This window comes from Falco peregrinus, chromosome 6 (genome assembly GCF_023634155.1).
Source record: "Falco peregrinus isolate bFalPer1 chromosome 6, bFalPer1.pri, whole genome shotgun sequence".
NCBI lineage: Eukaryota > Metazoa > Chordata > Aves > Falconiformes > Falconidae > Falco > Falco peregrinus.
This window is the reverse complement of record NC_073726.1, coordinates 26,979,676-26,998,969: the sequence shown is the minus strand read 5'-3', so window position 1 is coordinate 26,998,969 and position 19,294 is coordinate 26,979,676. Positions and strand designations below refer to the sequence as shown.

General features: G+C 37.3%; 1 protein-coding gene across 3 annotated transcripts in view; it reads right to left on the bottom strand.

Annotated features, from left to right (window-relative positions):
* PCLO (piccolo presynaptic cytomatrix protein) overlaps positions 1-19,294 on the bottom strand; it is a 402,552-nt gene that overhangs the window by 37,229 nt on the left and 346,029 nt on the right. For 2 of the 3 annotated variants that reach the window (XM_027790555.2, XM_055809071.1), the window contains exons 22-23: positions 17,717-17,858; positions 13,720-13,787 (exon numbers count right to left, since the gene is read on the bottom strand). In XM_027790555.2, the coding sequence (XP_027646356.2) occupies positions 13,720-13,787; positions 17,717-17,858 (210 nt within the window). Of the gene's footprint in view, positions 1-12,966; positions 13,788-17,716; positions 17,859-19,294 lie in introns of those variants that run through there. The other variant, XM_055809070.1, reaches the window with a different exon arrangement.

Genomic DNA, 19,294 nt, shown 5'->3' with positions numbered 1-19,294 from the left:
TCCTTACAATCTTTTGGTTCTTAACAGACAACAGAAAAGGACTGGCAGTCTGTAGTCCATAGCAGCTGACACTGCGGGGAATTCTGAGTACTCTTGGCTGTAGTAGGAAATCAGGTTTATGCCTGTACACACATGGGTCATTTAAGGTGTGGTAGTGAAACTGAAGTATCTGCTCGGGAATGGCAGATATGATGAAGAACCTGTGGGATACCCATGACTTTCTGGAGCAGCAACTGGATTGAGGCAGAAAAACACTTCAGGGTATTTAAAAAAGCAGGAAACATCTGTGTTTCAAGCCCCTGAATCCCTTTGTAGGTAAAGATATATAAACTGCATCCTACTCTACACGCAGAGTACATCACTGCTGCTGGATTTATCTGGTGTTCTGTCCATTTGATTCCCTCCCAGGCATAGCCTAGTAGTATCAGAATAAATAATACACAAAAGAGAAGAGCAACATATAATAGCCTAAGGGAATTAAAAATGCCTGCACAGGACAAACTGTTAGGAATTCTGTAAGAGAAATACCCACTCTGAAGCTTTTCCTTAGCAGACAAAACATTATTCACATAATGCTGCAATGGGTAACACATTTCATTAGAGCTGCAAGCCTCTCAGACTGCTCTCATAGGAGGAAATAATGAACATGGAGCATTATGAAAAGCATATTAGCCTGAAAATAAACTGGGGACAAAGCACAAGCTTCTAATTATAGATATGAAAGCAGACTTTCTACCGTGAGAATCAGATGCATCTAGGCAATTTCATTGTAGGAGATATATATTCATTCTAATGCACTGATTTCCTAAAACTGTATTGAAACACAACTTCCAGTCCAATAATTCTGAACAGTCTCACATGCTAACATAAATATCAGCTGAAGTTTAATTTTAGCTTGCCATGTGATCCCACCTGGAAATGCTCTAGTTTCATCTGCATTTAAACAGCGTTCCAAGGCAACTGACCATTAGTCTAAAAAACCAACGGTTTATACTACAAGAACACAAGGGTAAATAAAAAACTCATTTCTGTACCTCCAGCTTAATAGTTTAATTTCTAAGCAAGCTCTACATTATCTAACAGAAATAATAAAGAATAAATAATCTTCTAAACCACACACATGTAATACAATACCAGCTCCTTTTACATGAGTTACAAACATTAAGAATTACAAAGGACTGTCAAGTATAGAAACAGGTTATGATATTCCTTTTTTTTTTTTTTTTACATTTAAAAAAAATGCAACAAAAGCCCAGCTCCATACAGAACTGTTTGGTAGGAACAGCTGTGTTAACATTTGTAGGCAAGCTTAGAAAAATCTATTTATAGGAAGTCCTTCATAAAATATGCTGTGTTTGTGAGGGGAGGAGCTTAGATTTTGGATTCTTCCTTCTCTCCTTGAGCATTAATTTCAGCAAGCAAAATTAGGCTAGAAGTTAGGAAAAACATTTAAGTGTCAGGGATAATAAAGCACTAGAACAGACTAATGAAGCTGTAAAGTCTCTATGGCCACTAAGAATTTTTTTGGTGCAAGTTGTCAAAAGCCTTTTAAGAACAATATTGTGTTTGGAAGCAATGGGATGACCTCTTGAAATCCCCTCAGCCCCATTCCTGCTACATAATAGCTCATACACGTTTGAGCACTGACATTTTTGTGCTTAAAACAGGTCTATTTTACTTACTTCTTTTTCCTGGAGTATGCACAAAATTCCAGGGTCTAATCACACTGCTAAATGACGGAGATCACCTGAATTATCCAGGAAGATGACATTTAAAACCCCTGCTCAGTGCCTCCTAGTTTCATTTTCATCACAGTGGGGAATTTATTTAGGATTTAGCAATTCATCATATTAATGCTACAACCTGACTTTTGCATGAGCACATGTCATGACAAGCGACTGTTTCAAAGTTGTTTTAAATTACTCACTAGTTGAAGCAGCCTTTCTTCAGACTTACACCAGACAAGGCTCAGGTCCAGTACCCATACATTGCAGCATCTTCCCTTACTCCCCCTGTTTGCTTTCCAGTGTTGAAGGTCTTCATTATTAACTGGTATTTGTATTAATTGTGCCATCTGGTATTAAATTAGAATTCTTTCACCATCATATCCTTAAAGACACAGATTACAGAATTCTACCAAAACTTTTTTTTCTGTTTTCCAGAAATGAAACCATGTAGCTTTGTCTAATTTTTGATGGAATTACTAGCACTCTGATTCCCAGCCCAAACACTCTGAGCCCGTTACATCTCCAAGAAGGCACCAGAAGAAACCTCCTGAAGGTCCCAAGCAGCTTTGTTTGTGGAAATGCATTTCAGAGCTAAGCCAATAAAAGTGATTATCTTCATTTAGGCAAGAAAATTATCTTTCAAGGTGATTACTGAAGCATCATATCAAAGAGTGCTATTTTGGTTTCAAGATGAAATACATGCGCTTTCAGGTTTTTCTGTTTTTCTTTTTGTTTGTTTGTCTTAATATCTGTTAATTTTCTACAGATCCCATGGGAAAAGCAGACTGTGTAAATGAAAGTTTAAGCAAATGAAAGAAATCCAGGGTTTTTTTTTAGAATTTTCTTGCCACACAATTTAATGGCTAATATCCATTCAGTCCCAGTTCATACGAGGGTGGCACAAGCTCTTGGCCAGCTACTAGTTAATCACAGTCAGGCTCCATGGTTTGTGATTTTTTTTTTCTTTTAATGACACTTTATAATAACAATTCAGGAACAGGATGATTTGTAAATATGTAAAGCAATGTTGCTTGTGATGCAAATACAAGACTATAGATTATCTTGTCCTTTTTTCTGCTCTGTTTCTATCTCTGGCTGCAGTCTTTTTTCTTATTTAAATACTTTCTGCTTCCTTTTAGGAAAACCAGCTGGACTGTACTGGCAAATACCTCAGGAAGGCAGAACTAATTGCTCCAATTATTACTGGAGAGCCAGGTGGGCAAATTAGGGTATTGGGCCAATCAGGAATAGATAAAAGGAATGTTTCCCAGAGTTGAGAGAGGAAGATGATGATTCTTAGGTTTACAATACTGCTGTTGTTGTTGAACTTTAATCACTTCTTCAAATTAGTGTAGTATTTAGGTATTAGAAGTATGGCTATTCCTAGATTGAAGGAGTGTGCATAAAATATTACAGATAGCTTAAAAAAAATGAGAGGATAAAGACTACTGTCAGTACACAAGCTGGGTTCATTGCTTAAGGATACTTTGTGACTGAAAGCATATCTGACATTTTCAATTTTTTTAAATTAAAATTTGCATTCCCCAAAAGAAAGGAGATACAGTATGAAGGGATCAACGTGTGACAGGCTAGCTGCAAGTGCTTTCATTACTTCTATTCTATTCCTTTCTGTCCTTTTTTTTTCCTCTGTGCTAAAGCAGCTAGTCATGCAAGAAATCACCCTTGCAGGTATTTTCTGCTCAAATTTCGTAGCATTGATTAATCTTATGCTGTCAAGAGTTTTAGATGGTAGGCCTTTGGTAGAACCTGATGGCAGAAAGCAAGGTTGTGATTTTATATTAAAGACAGTTTAAACAATGCCAGGTTGAATTTTAGCTTTTTTTTATTTATAGAGATAGTAAAGAAGTCTGGCAATACCTTTTTCTTTCATTTAGATCTCTTCTTGGACAAGGATTACAGTAATATTTTAGTTCACAAACTAACCTCATCTACCTGCAAATCAAAATGGCAATAAGACTATAAAAGCAGTATTACATCTGCTTAAAATGGGTTTTAAAAAAAGATATCACCAGGCTTATATTGCTCTTGAGGAAAGACACTGAGAGCATGCAGCAATTTCTTTTGTTATGTACTGCTGGACATGAACTCAAAACCAAAAAATGCAATTCAGCCACTGTTCAAGTCAGCGTTGGTAACATTTCAGCTGGATCAATACCTATTACAATCAAGTCAACAGTCTCATGCTTGGTCAGTAAAAGATCCTATTGATTCCTGAAAAATACTTGCAAGTCCAGACTGTTTTTTCAGGTTCTCTTATCTTTTAGTATATGTTAGGATTAAAGGTTCAATACTCCTGAGATATTTGAGTTATTGGGAATGCAGCAGACAGCAAAGATAGTATTTGACGTGTGCAAGAACAAAAGAGATGGTGCTCCTTGTGCTTTTCAGATTCCAGTCTGAATCCAAGGCAGTGGGGCAGCCCTGAATCTGAATTTCAAGGTCACTAAAAAGGCCTCAAAAAGAATTTGATCAAGCTTTCATGCAGAAACATGAAACTATTCCAAAAGAACATAAATTCTTTGCTATTCTGAAAGTGCCTGGTTCTGCCTTGGTCATGTATTGCTGATTTATATACCGCTAGTGTGTTATGAGTTGGGGATTATGCTGTAGGAGATAAGAATTTCCTCTCTGGAAGATAATTTTCAGTTTAACTACATTTTAAAAAAATAAATATGTGTTGGTGTATGATTTGTAGGTTAATTGGAGACTACTCTTGCTAGTAACCTTGGGCATGTGGATTCACAATCCCTCTGTCTATTCAGTCACATCCCCACATAAACATAGAGGTGAGCAGTTGCATGATATATGATGATACTTTCAACTTTCCTTGCAGATGACAGTTCTCAGACTCTTACTTCCCAATACTACACATGTGACATTCTAATGTTGCTTCAGTAATTGAAGCTCAATACAAAGTTAAGAAACTGAAAAGAAAGCGAAATTTTCCCAGCACAGAGTCACTGACTGTATTTGTTCAAGACAAAACACTGGGCAAAGCAAGTAAGATATGGGTGCCTGAAGCTCCTAGGCAAAGCTACAGAAGAAACCACTGTCAAGAGATAAAAAGTGTTTCTACTCCTGTAACTGCAAAATACCTTTGCCTGAATGGGCAACTTTTCCCAGAATACCACTCCCACGGGTACAGGAGTATTTGATGTTTGTGTGTTGAACCCTTCAATAATTATTGTCACCTTTTTCATCTCATAGCATCATAGAATGATCTGGGTTGAAAGGGACCTTTAAAGACCATCTAGTCCAACCCTGCTGCCAAGGGCAGGGACATCTTTCACTAGACCAGCTGCTCAAACCCCCATCCAATCTGACCTTGAACTCTTCCAGGGATAAGGCATCCACAGCTTCTCTAGAAAACCTGTTCCACTGTTCCACCACCCTCAGCGTGAAAAATTTCTTCCTTATCTCCAATCTGAATCCACTCCATTGTTCCTTGTCCTGTCACTACAGGCCCTGGTAAAAAGCCTCTGTCTTTCTTATAAGCCCTCTTTAGATATTGGAAGGCCACAATAAAGTCTTTCTGGAGCCATCTCTTCTCCAGGCTGAACACCACCAGCTCTCTTATAATTATCTTCACAGAAGTGTTCTAGCTCTCCGATCATTTTTCCAGCCCTCCTGTGGACCTGATCCAACAGGTCCATGTCTGTCTTGTACTGGGAGCCCCACAGCTGGATGCAGCGCTGAAGGGGGGGTTCTCAGGAGAGCGGAGCAGAGGGGCAGAACCCCCCCCTCGCCCTGCTGCCCATGCTGCTGGTGGTGCAGCCCAGGACATGGCTGCCTTTCTGGGTTGCCAGCGCACATTGCTGGGTCATGCCTAACTCCCCATCCACCAGTACCCCAAGGCTTTCTCTGCAGGGCTGCTCTTGATTAACTTACCACCCATCTTTGAGTATCGGTAAGAAATACGAGCTCTGTCTAAACACCCTTCTGCTTTACTCATTCTGTGGGTTGTATTTTATTCTATAGTTTAGCCTTCTGGAAGAAGTTACCTACTATATTTTTTCTGATTGCTGACTGAGAAAAGCAACAAAAGCAGTTGGCTTAATAATGAAAAATACATTGGTAGAGATCAGTAGAGAATTTCCTTCATACCAGAGGAAGTTAAGGATATATTAATACCTAGAGTATTTTAAAGTCATCATGTAGTTCATGAGAAGACTTAGATATCTGCAGGGACAAATTATATCACATGAACTAGGAGCTGATACACTTTGGAATGCTGGCCTAAAGTGGTGGTGAATCAGCCCCCACAGAAAGTGAGGCTGTATCCCAAAATGAGGTGCTGCCGGGCTCTGGGAGCACACCAGAAACCCTTTGCTACAGTAACTGGCTGCTATCACAACAGTAACTGGTGTTCATCTGCTTTACAGCAAGGCTGACTTCTGTCCTGTAGCCCCTGGTATCCCAGGGCTGCTGAGGTGGCAGGGGGGCACTTCTGCCTCTCTCCTGTGATGGAGATCCTCCAGCATGAGCCTCTCAGGACTTCCCCAGAATGGGGATTCCACTAATTTTGCCATCAAACCACCAGAAAATTTGCTTCCTTCCATGAATTAATGCGAATCTCTCTGGTCCAAACCCAGAACATCCACCTTAGAGTCTCTTTTATCACATTTTTTGCATTTTCATACCTAAATTACAGTGCTTCTCCATTAAATATCAAAGAACTTATTCCAAACATTTAAATCAAGTGACTGGATGTTTTACCATCTGGTTTCCATTATGCATCTTTGTGGGGGAAGTGTCTACAAATGTTGTAATACTTCCTTTCTTTTACATATATATATATTACATTTAAGAACAATTACAGTGAAAAATGCTTGTGAGGGAAAAATGGCTAACTATGTCTTTCTGGCATACATGTTAGATGGCCTAAGATAAATTTATGTTTCACAGAAGTTGCATTCTAAGAGATACATAGATATAAGTTAGACTTGATTATAAAAGAAGGGAAGTCTTAGACAATCTCAAATTTACATAAATTTAATATTTAACCTGATCTCCATCCAACATTGTTCCCTCTCTCAGTGTTTTCATTCAAACTCACCATTACTTGTGGAAGGGCAATAAAATTCCCTGTAATTTTAATCCAGCAAGAAGTTAAATTCTAATTATAACCTCCTTCATGAATATTAAGCAACGTATTTTAATCTGATCTCACAGTCCTCTTTTTGTGTTAAGTGATTCAGACAAGTGCAAGAAAAGTTTCTCATTAGCAGTAAACCCCATATTTTCAGCCTGGCCAACCAAGACATCAAAGTACAGATTTGTGCATAGGCAAAAGCATTTGCAGACCTCAGTAACTGTATTGTGATTAGCCCTTAATAATTTCCTTCATCTGTCTTTTTTTCTCCTCTTATAACTTTCTGGTTGAAGGTCCAAAATTAAGATAATTTCTCCCTGAACATCCTCATAAGCACCAACACAATAGTTCTGATATTTCAACTATTTGAGTTAAAAAATTCCAAATGCTAAATCTTTAACATGTAGGGAGGCAGCAAGTTGATTTAAGCAACATCTGAAGCCCTTAGTCTGTTCGCAGTCATACCACAGTGAGTCCTTTGGCTTAAACAGAGTTACTCTAGCCTAACTAAGCAGCAAGTAAAAGGAGAATGTTTTGGGGTTTTTTTTTTTTCTGAGTTTTAATTACTTTGAAGAACCTGCAAATGCTTAGTTGTCCCTGTGCTGTCAGTTTGTTTCATGCCTTATTTTGGTTGAGAAAGCTAATCCACTATTACTCCTGGGTATCAATTCAAGGGAAAATGTGATACAGTTTGTAAGATAATTTGCTCCAGGGTCTATTCTGTGTAGACAAGATGGATGAAAATTTCACCAGGACTATTCAGAAAGCTTTAAGGGAAAAATTACACATCAAATGATTGACAATCACTTACTAGAGATCATGCACCTTTCCATGAAAACGTTATTAGAAAATGACCTCCTAGCCTGTTTTAAATTTTGTGTGGTATTTCAACCATTTTTCTTATAAATAAAGATTAGACTGTCTTAATTAATGAAATATAAATTTAAGTGATGAAACTGTTAAAACTTCATTACTTTTTTTTATAATCCAGGCTGATGAACTGCAAAGCTCAGAAATTAAGAAATAAAAGGGTGGTTTTTAGTCTAGACTACTCTGAACAGATGGAAGAAATATTACAGAATTGTAAAATTTGCCTGTTAAAGATTGATGTTATCACAGAGCTTGTTTGTTGGATTTTTTGTTGTTGTGGGGGGTTTTTTGTTTGTGGTTTTGGTTTTTTTTTGTTTTGTTTTTTGTTTTTAATCTGTAATTCAGGCAAATGCATAGCATGCAGAAAAGGAAACCCTGGAAGAGTTGTGCATCACCAAATTTTGAAATAGTACCAATCTATTCTTTCTGCTTGGGTGTGAAAGCACATCTACAGAGGCTTTACTAGAATATTCTGCAATTTTCTGTTCAGGTTCAGTCATTTATACAGGGACAGAGTTTCTTACTTATCACAGAATCATATAATGGTTTGCGTTGGAAGGCACCTTAAAGACCATCTGGTTCTAGCACCCCAGCCATGGGCAGAGACACCTTCCACCAGCCCAGGCTGCTCCCAGCCCCGTCCCGCCTGGCCTTGAGCACCCCCAGGGATGAGGCAGCCACAGCTGCTCTGGGCAACCTGTGCAAGTGCCTCACCACGCTCAGAATAAAGAATTTCTTCCTTATATCTAATCTAAATCTACTTTGTTTCCATTTAAAGCCATTACCCCTTGTCCTTTTACTATATTCTCTTGCAAAAAGTCCCTCTCCAGCTTTCTTGTCAGCCCTCTTTAGGTACTGGAAGGTGCTATAATGTCTCTCCAGAGCCTTTTCTTCTCTAGGCTGAACACCTCCAACTCTCTTAGCCTGTCTTCCTAGGAGAGGCGCTCCAGCCCTCTGAGCATCTTCATGGCCCTTCTCTGGACTTCCTCCAACAGGTCCATGTCCTTCTTATATTGGGAGGCTGAGAGCTGAATGCAGTGCTGCAGGTGGGGTCTCACAAGAGCAGAATAGAGGAGGAGAATCACCTCCCTTGACCTGGTGGTCATGCTGGTGATGCAGCCCAGGGTACAGTTGGCTTTCTGGGCTGCAGGTGCAAATTGCCAGATCATGTTGAGCTTCTCATCCATCAGCACCCCCAAGTCTTTCTCCTCAGGGCTGCTCTCAATCCATTCTCTGCTCAGACTGTATTTGTGCTTGGGATGGGCCCAACCCACATGCAGGACCTTGCACTTGTCCTTGAACTTTATGAAGTTCACACAGGCCCACCTTTCAAGCCTGTCAAGGTCCCTCTGGATGGCATCCCTTCCCTCCAGCATGGCAACCACACCACGCAGCTTGGTGTCAGCGGCAAACTTGCTGAGGGTGCACTTAGTCCCACTATGTCACCAACAAAGATGTTGAACAGTACAGACCCCTGAGGAATACCACTCATCACTGGTCTCCACTTGGACATTGAGCCGTTGACTGTAACTCTTTGAGTGCGAGCATCCAGCTAATTCCTTATCCACTGAGTGGTCCCTTCATCAAATCCATGTCTCTCTAGTTCAGAGATAAGGAGGTCATGTAGGACAGCTTTGCACAAATCCACGTCAATGACATCAGTTGCTCTTCTCTCATTCACCAACATTGTAACCCCATCATGGAAGATTACCAAATTTGTCAGGCACGATGTGCCCTTACTGAAGCTGTGTTGGCTGTCATCAATCACTTCTTTTTCCACGTGCCTTAGCATAGTTTCCAGGAGGGTCTGCTCCATGATATTGCCAGGCACAGAGGTGAGACCGGCCTGTAGTTTCCTGTGTTTTCTTTTTCCCCCTTTTTAAAAATGGGAGTTATGTTTCCCCTTTTCCAGTCCATGGGAACTTCACCAGACTGCCATGATTTCTCAAGTCCCATGGACAGATGCTTAGCCATTTCATCCATCAGTTCCCTCAGGACTTGGGGATGCATCTCATCAGGTCCCATGGACTTGTGCACCTTCAGGTTCCCTAGCTATTCTCAAAGATCTTCTTCTACAGTGGGCAGTTCTTAATTCTCCCAGTCCCTGCCTTTGCCTTCTACTACTTGGGCAGCGTGGCTGGAGCACTTGCCAGTTGAAGACTGAGGCAAAGAATTCTCAGCCTTCTCCACGTCCCAGCTAACCAGGTCTCCCCTTTCCTTCCAGATAGGGCCCATGTATTCTCTAGTCTTCCTTTTATCACCAACGGGACTTAATTTTATGACACTCAAAGGATCATGCTCAAAGGACCACTGGAAATGCCAGAAAGTGAGCCTCTGGGCCATGGCAGAACTAACTGTGTAGAGAAGTTTTTGTTATTCAGAATATGGACTATATGGGAAAATTTTTTTTCAAAAGAAAAAACCCACTCTTTTGGAAGATGTGGGTGTGGAACCACTCTGCTCCTATACCAAATTGACAGTTTTCTGGTTTAAAGTCCTAAAAGCAATGAGGCCAAGCACAGCATGACAGAAGCACCGTGAGTGCTCATTTACTCTAAAAAATACTGAATGAGTGAAGCCAGGCCATGCCTACTGACATGTTCATCTTTCCTAAAAGAGTCTTTGTTTGAGGTGAAACTCAATGTCTGTAATTGTAGAGGAATGGTATTTTGCATGTATAGAGCATCTTCAAAATAAGACTATCCAAAATTTCCGTATAGTAAACTATTTAAATTAAAATGCTATTTATATCTATATAATCTCTGTTCTACTAGAAATAGTGGCAATTTGGGATTACCTAGCAAATTCACACTTTTGAAATACATGAAAATAATTTCCCCCATATATTTCTTAACTGGATGAATAGTTGGTAGGTGGAAAATACCATCTGGGATCTATTGGCTGAGCAGTTTCATAGGGCAGAAAGACCAATCATGATCTACAACTGAATCAAGATATTAATCATGTGCTTTTAATCATTAGTTTCAATCCTTACATGGAATGCAATTGGACTTTTTGTCTGTAATGTCTGTAATATTCCATGGCATGTCATAAGAAATCTTTAAACAGAAGATATTGCACTTTCTGAAACGAATAGAGAAACTGGTTTGCATAACTCAATGGAGATCACAATATGTATCATAAGGTTTACTGAAGTTTAAGAAGATGAAGTATTTCATCTGCTCAGGGCAGAACGTCCAGTGTAAGATAGCATGCAACAATGCATATCATAAAAATAACTGTAACACAGTGTCCAAGAGCAAAACTCTGCATTATTTTATATTATTAAGTAGTATGAAAATACAGAATATGACAAGATGATATGTTAGAGAAACAAAGATTATCATAGCAATACTCACAGTTATTCATATTGACCATTTGGTTGTGTCAGCAAAGTAAATAGTACTGTTTTCCAATATTCACTTATAACTTAACTGATACATCTTAATAGCACAGAAACTATTCCCAGCAAAACATTAGCACATTTTTCAAGTGGGTGAACAGTTACAAAAGGAGCATATTTTCCCCTAGTGATTCCACTTACATACATGACTAAATTTCGATGTCACACCCCGTGAGCTGAATCAGAGCTCTGTTGCTACAGTTTTGATTCAGTTGCCTAGAGACCAGTTTTCGTTGCTATTTAAGAGTCCTACCTTGCTTCACGTCCAGCTACTGGTCCTAAATATCTTGTTCCTCTAAGTCCCCTGCCATATTTGCCAGGCCTGCGTGAATGACTTGGGTGACTAAAATATTTCAAGTAGCAGTAGATTGCATGTTTAGGCAATCGGATTTATTCTGCACGGTTTCAAAGAGAGCCATCCACTGGCTACCTTTCACAGTTCTCTATTAAGAATATTTGAAAATGTAAAAATAGTACTAGTATTAAAAGGTTTGAAGTATAGCACTAAATCCTGATTTGCAAATGAGAATACAAATGTCAACTATGGGAGCGCTCTACAAATTAATGGAAAGTGGGAATGAACACTTCTCCCAGTCAATTGCAGAGCTCACCTGATCCACAACACAGATAAGTGAACTACAGAAAAAATATCATTTGATCTTGAAAACTTAAAGTTTTTCATTCACTTTTGTTCATCTATGAAAAGAATACCACAATAATTCTGTAACACTGTGTAATTCTCAGTTAAACTTGAATTCCTTTAAATTCTGAACTACTTCTGCAAAGTAATTGCATTTACATGTTGAAACTGAAATGCTGTTAAATTGTTTTTCAGCTTTTAGTTTAATTTATCGTTTGAGATTGATCTGTCCCATCTTAGTCAGAAGTCAAGACACTAAAAACTAGGTTGGCTGCCCCAGCTTCTCTCACCAGGGAGAAACAACATTTAGGAAGAGCTACTCACTTGATCAGACTTGGAGTGGTAACTGAGAGTTTTCAGGTAAGGAGAGGTGAATTGCATCATAGGTAGAAATTAGGGAATTATGGCTTTTGAGTTGTCTGCAGATTTTGATGAGCAGAGACATGACTTTGACTGGAAAAGCAATTTTAGTGACCAAATGCTATATACACATCTTTTAAAGCATTTAAAATGTGCTTTTTGTTTGGGTCTGTTTGCTTGCTTGCTTGTTTGAATGACACAAGCATTAAATGAAAACATTTTGTATTTATAGGTTCTGAAATTTATGATCCGAGACCTTACCTAAGGGGTATTTTATGATGAACAATATGATGAAAAGCTATTTGTTTACAATTATCATTCTGTATAAAAGACATCATGACAAAGTAAAAATGGAAAATTCCTGATTTCCCATTTTCATCCCACCATTTCTCTTTTTTTAAAAAAAGGTTTTTCAAATACTTAAAAATACCATTGAACAAATTAAAATTTGATAAGCAGCTGAATTTGGATTTTTGTATGATGATTACTATGTACTGAAAGTAAATTTAGTAGAATGCATATACACAGTTAAAGTTTCTTGCTTTGAAAATGACAGTTTCATAGTTCTACCTTCAAATTCTAATTTGATTTCTTCAAATCTGTGGAACATTAGACTGCTTTTACCTCAAATATAGCAACAGCAATTATTTCCCCATGTATACAGATTGCAGAAACCTGAAAAATGTTGATTTTTTATGACTTAATATGAATTTAACTTCAATTGTATATATGAATTTCAATTTCTGAATTAATTAATACCTCAAAGCTGCATTGAAATGCATTTCAATGATAAAAGTATTATTTTAATGATAAAATTAAGGTCATGATAATGTAGTTTTATATTTGAGGTCAACAGAAACATACACTTGAAAGAATATACCTTATATGCAAAGGGAAATGGAATTTTCCTAACATATCCTTCAATACAAAACTCTTAATTTTCATGCAGTCGTCCATTATTACACATGAAAGAGATAATGACATTGCTTATAGAACTCTGAAAGCCATTCTGTCGGGCTCTTTCCAGCTCCAATATTACAATGTCTCCTTTGGCAGCACCCCATCCATAATGGACAAATTCACTCAGGATTTCCCAATCAGATAAGAGTTTCACTATACTCTTAGTGCAGCAGTCAAGCCTGATATTCAGCTAATATTTTTTTATTTAAAATTGATGTTTTATGTAGACACCAAAATTAATAATTGCTTTATGAAGTAAATATTCTAAAATGTTATAAAAATAGAGCCTGACAGCCATTGGATATTTTTGTCTATTTTAATAAGTATTGAGTCAGCTCCATACTTCATATTTTTTATTCCAATACTATGAAAAGCAATGAACATTGAAAGACAGATATTATTCATTGCAATCTTACTATTTAACTAATTTAGGTAGACAGGTAAGACACTGTTCTCAATTAAACTGAAGACTCATTACATTAGTGCTATGTGTAAAGGGCCTTAGAGTAAACAAAGGTTAGGATCTTAATCTACAATACAAAGAAAGCATAAACTAATCTTTCATATCATAACATGTAAAAGAAATAAACATATTGGTTTTATAAACATGGGATACCACTGTAGTGTTGTTTGTATTTCTTTTTACCTTCTGCATCGGTTAATCCTACTCCAGACTGCTTTACTGGTTCTTGTCCATTCTGGCTCATCTTCCCTCTGTTAAAATATATGGTGGTAGTTGTCAATAAGGCTGTAAAGAGATGAGATCTGAGAAAATGCTACATCAAGCCAATGAGGCTTGGTTCTGTATGAAAAGACAAACATCACAGGTATTTCTAAAAAAACCCCAACTGTGTGTGTATATATATACATACAAATTAAATTTCAAGAAAATGAAGTGGATGATAGGTGGTGGTTTTTTTTAATTTGGACAGATCACTTAAGAATATTATTATATATTATTATATATATTTTCTCTCTTTTGGACTTTTCTCTCTTTTGGAGACAACTGTAATTGCAGCTTGCTAAGCCTGTACATTCTTAGAGGAGGGAGACATCAGGTGCTGTCTGCTACCTGCCACCCATCAGCCTGCGGTTCCACAACCAGTCTGCATAACTCCTCCTTACTTTATCCTGTTATTGTGAACAGCGAAATATATAATAAGGAGTCACAAAATTGATATTTGGTCTACAATACCGTTACTGCAAAGGTAAGGCATATTTGTGGTCATTATCTTCTTTTAATGATTTACATTACAGTGTAGCTGTAGCATAAGAAACAATTCAGTTCTGTGACTTACATTAATCTTAAAATAAGGTGAGTGGAATAAATCATGCTCTGGAGGTCCCTATCTTTCTCCACTGGATGTAGAAAGAACCTGGATTACAATCTAGATGTATATTTTTAGGCAATGAAAGTTAGGTAAAATATAATCTATCTTTAAATGTACTTCTTGCAAGCTCTAAGGTACGATTACAATCACTCTCAAAAACGTGTCTGCTCCTCTTAGTTGTTTGTGCTTCTATTTGTCTTAAGACTCCCTGAAGACTGGAATGCTGTGATAAAGAATAGAAGGCATTGTCTTCAAATGCATGTGGTTCCTCTGGGTTAAATGGTCAGCACTGTTCTTTGCTACCAGTGAGCCAGCTTCATGTTTCACAGCAGCAACAGAAACTGTCCAAGTTCACAATAAACTAAAAACTCAGTATAAAATGTCATTTTCTAAAGTGATTTTAAATTCAGTTTTAACTGAAAGTTATTATTTTCTTCTGCTATTGTAAAGGAATGAAGCTGGGTTAATTAATGTTGATAATATACAGCTGTGGGCTGGCTTGGGGGGTTGGTCAATGTAGGTAAGGTGCAGGTGTGGCTGGTTCTGTTAAGTGGTTGGGAAACCAATGAAGAGGGAGCAGGTGAGGAAGAGATAGGAGGGAGAAGCTGAGGGAGTGAGCCTGCCCTGGGTGAGGAGGGATAAAGAGAAGGCAGCAGAGGGACTGGTATGAAGAATATGCTGGTATGAGATGGTAAAAAGGCCTTTTTTGTTGCAGCTGGCTAGTTTGGAGAGTGCTGTGAAAACTGGAGTTGTATATTATCAATGCTAACTAACCCATCTTCATTCTGCTTCATTCCTCTACATTCTATGAGGTAATGCTTCATAAAATGTTTTACAAATATGATGTGAGAATTATTTGTCCCCAGCCTTAGATTCCTTATGTGTTGTTCCGTTGTTTTTTACCTTTGCATTCAAAATTAATATAACTTTGTGACAATGTGCTGGTATAGATGGTTACACAATATGAAGGCATACAGAATTTGGTCTTATCAGTGATGGTAACATGAGTAACTTCCACAGATACTAAAGTGGATAAAAAGAATCTTTTTAAAAAGATCTCCCAAATAGGAAGACTTTACAAGATTTATTCAGCTGTGTATAATGATTAATTTCCCTTGATAGTTATAACTATTTAATATTGGCAAGTATTCTAATTAGTTACCTCATCAAGCAATTCCCATGGTGTCACAATTTAATTTTTTATTTTGCTTCACAACTAGATGTTCCCATGGTTAAAAGCATTTGGACTAGAGTAAAAAGTTTAAAACTCAGCCTACCCAACACTTTTTCTATTGATAGATCAGAAACTTAATCTAAATGGGATCGTATAGCCAAAAGGGTTTTTATATGCCAAGACACTTAAAATTATTTAGCCTACATCACAGCTCACAATTTGGATGTGAAGCATTGTCTTATGGACATGCTGTATTAATGTACAGGGTCAGAGTCCCTGTGGTCATTATCAAGCCACTGCAAATGTTGCTTAGAATTTCAATCATACATGTACTCATATATATAAGAATTTTTATCTAGAATTCGAAACGGAAACAATTATCTATTTCAAAACATTCTCCCCATGAATGATCCCAAAGGTCTCTTACGGTAACCAGTACTGCTGTGATTCATGTTCCTTACATTGCTATGTGAAACCCTTGAAACTAACATGAAAAAGAAAACACTGCCTGTCTAAATGTCCTGTGTAACTTGTAAGGTCTCTCTCTACTATCAGAAGATAAACAATTTATTTTAAAAATGCCATAATAAAAAAAGATAGTCTAGCCCTTAATGGAAAATGAGGGCTGCATACATTTGATTTAATTTAGTAAAATTCATGGGAACAAATTACTGTAAGGGAAAAGCTGAAGTCGTGGAGGCTTCTTCCTCCTTTTCAGCAGAAGTGGGGCTGGTTTCAGGCTTAGCAGACTAGTGAATCTGTCAGCCAAATACCAAGTAACTGTAGATACTGTCACATTGCTAGACAATACACAATAAATTATACTATTTGGACTCAAATTTAGTGTATGTGAACTAAAAACTTTTATTGAGAGCTCCATCTTGTGTTTTTGTGCATGAAGATTTTATTCATCATTGCTTTTCTCTTTAGGAATGATGGCAAAGTAACTTTATTCACGTGCAATTAAAGACTGTCTTTTTGCCACTGGGAAGTACAACTCATTTAAACCTACAACATGAGTGGAAAGTTCAGTGGAGATTAAAATATTGGCACCCCACAACTTGGCTTGTGTTGTCCTCCTGAAGATAAGATTGAAATATTAGATTTGTGTCTATTTCCCTTTAGCTGCTAATAAGCTGTATACAAATAACATTGGGGGGTTTTTTTAGACAATTATGAATGCTTAGAAATTTCACAGTTCTAGAGAATTAATTTTTTCTTCATTCAAGCTTTTTAAAGCAGATTGTATCAAGCTCTTGTGACTAATAATTCAGGACTTCAAGGGAAAAGCAAGAACTTGTGTCACAGAGAAAACCATGGAACAACTATTGCAGACACTGAATAAGCAATGACCACCAACTAATATTTTGACAACAGTCAATCTAGAAAATGTTCAGGCCAGAATTTGCTATACTTCTATAAAGGTATCTAAATGAAATTCCTAACTGAAGGTCCATGCTGTCAAAGTTGAGCGGAAAAATTCTGGCAAAACTTTTCTCAGTGGAGTAGTTAACTGGGTAAAATGTTTGAATATTAAATCATTTTATAGGATCATTTCACTGCTGGTAGCTTGATAATTCCTACAGGGACTCAGTCCCAAAGAGCTTTTTCCAGCCAAGAACTGAGCAATTCTACTCAAAGTCTTAAAAACTTGGGAAAAGTTGGGCTATGTCCAGCACCTGAATTTCAATGGCACTAGTAACATCTCTTTCTAGAAGGAGATCAATCTGAAAACTTAAAGTAAGCATTCTTAGGCCTACAAAAGTTGTAATTTTAAAATTACATTGTAATTTTATACATTTATATTACATATAGTTATATAAATAAAATTACACAATGTACATTTAAAAGATAACCCAAGTTCACCTATACACACTTTCATGAAATGCTGAGACTAGCACCTCTCCTGGGTGACAGCAATAAATTCATGAGGTTGAGGCAGAGGTTTGGTTGGTTATTTACAATTCAAAGCTCAACAAAGTAGAATAAAAGTATGGGCTCTGAGAAATTCTCCTGTTAGATCCTATTCTACTGTGTAACCCAAGGCTGCAGAGGAAACAACATGAGAAGATGACTGGCAAGTGAAAGAGCTATACATAGTTCATGGATGATAGAGGATATTAAAGGAAAATCCTTACATTCTTGGGATGGGAAATAGGTTATTCTCTCCTGTGGCACTGCTGCTGCCTTCGCTATCCATGCTGTATCCACTGCCAAAACTACTGGCTGACGAGCCAGTGGAGACAGAACCTTCTGCAGGTCGGTGGTTAGTAGACCTTGCTGTACAGGGCGGGAACAGTGGGTTACCAAAAAACTTGTAAGATATCAGTGCCATCCACGTTAAGAAAAACTGCAATTTATCAAAATCACATGCTGCAAACACCTTCATTTTTTTACTTTATATCCCAATATTGAGTTATCGTCTTTTGTAGATGTTTATTTTCACATGGAATAAGGTTCTAAACCAAATAGTATATCACCGTATTTTTTCCTCAAATCTTGTTAATAGTTCAAATCGAAAGCCTGAAGGAATAAAAGAGTGGGTTAGATTGATTAACATGGTTTTTCTGATTAAAGCTACAGAAAACCAGTTATTAATCTGTAACATTTCATATGGTGATCTTGTAAAAATGGAAGTCCCAGTGGGCCTTCCTCATATTCCTCACAAAAATTCTTTGCATTTGATGATTTTGAGAAGGAGAGGAAGCTGAAAGGAAATAAAAGTACACCGTCTATAGTCACAGAGACTGTATGAAGATCTCTACCTCTTCAGATGTAACGCAGCTACTGCATTATATTTCTCAACTGCTCCTACCCATCTAGACCTTTTACTATACACCTAGAATTTTAATGCCCATATGGTGATGGGAATTGTCCTAATCTTGTTTAAGAACATTTGGTGTAGAAAATGTACACCAGCATGTGTTATTTTTACTTCAGGTGCCTGCTTATTTTGTGTTTTGGATATTTTTGTACTACGTGAACAAATCTTTCCATATTCAGGCTTTAGCAAGTTGAGAAATATAAACAAAAAAGGACATAGTGACATTACACATAATAATTAATACAGGAACAACAGAGTAGCTCTTCTCATATTGAATAATACAATTGTCTGGGAATATTAATACAGATTTTTAGATTATTTTTTGTTAAATGTTACTTAAATACATCTACTATTGTCATGGCTCATCTATTCCAACTGACTGAGCTTATATGCTGAAGACAAAACCAAATCTTTTTGGCCAAGTTATTTTTCTGTGAAGACTTGATTAAGTTTTATGTTATTTTGGTGAACTGTGAAACTTTAATGCAAGCAGTTAAAAAAGATTATTCTTTAAACAAGAAATCAGTCAAATACCTAAATGGAAATTACTTCAAATAAGAGCCAGAGCTGCAACAGTGTATTGCCTTAAACTGCCAACCAATATTATTTATGTTTGATTGAATTATAAATATTTTTGGTGAAGACTGCTGCATACTGCCTGATGTGGGACCAGGAAGCTGAGTGTGACTCCTCAGGTGTAATAAAAAAAAAAATAGATTAATCACTGAAACTAGAAGAAAGGAATGAAGCAGTTCACGTATCATCAGTGCTTGGGCCAAACTGTGAGTTAAGACAGAACTCTGTCTACAAAGTGATTCTTCACTGCTAAGCCGAGCTGTCACATAATATTTTAAAAAACTCTTCTCTTAGCCTCCTTTGTTTCACTATTACC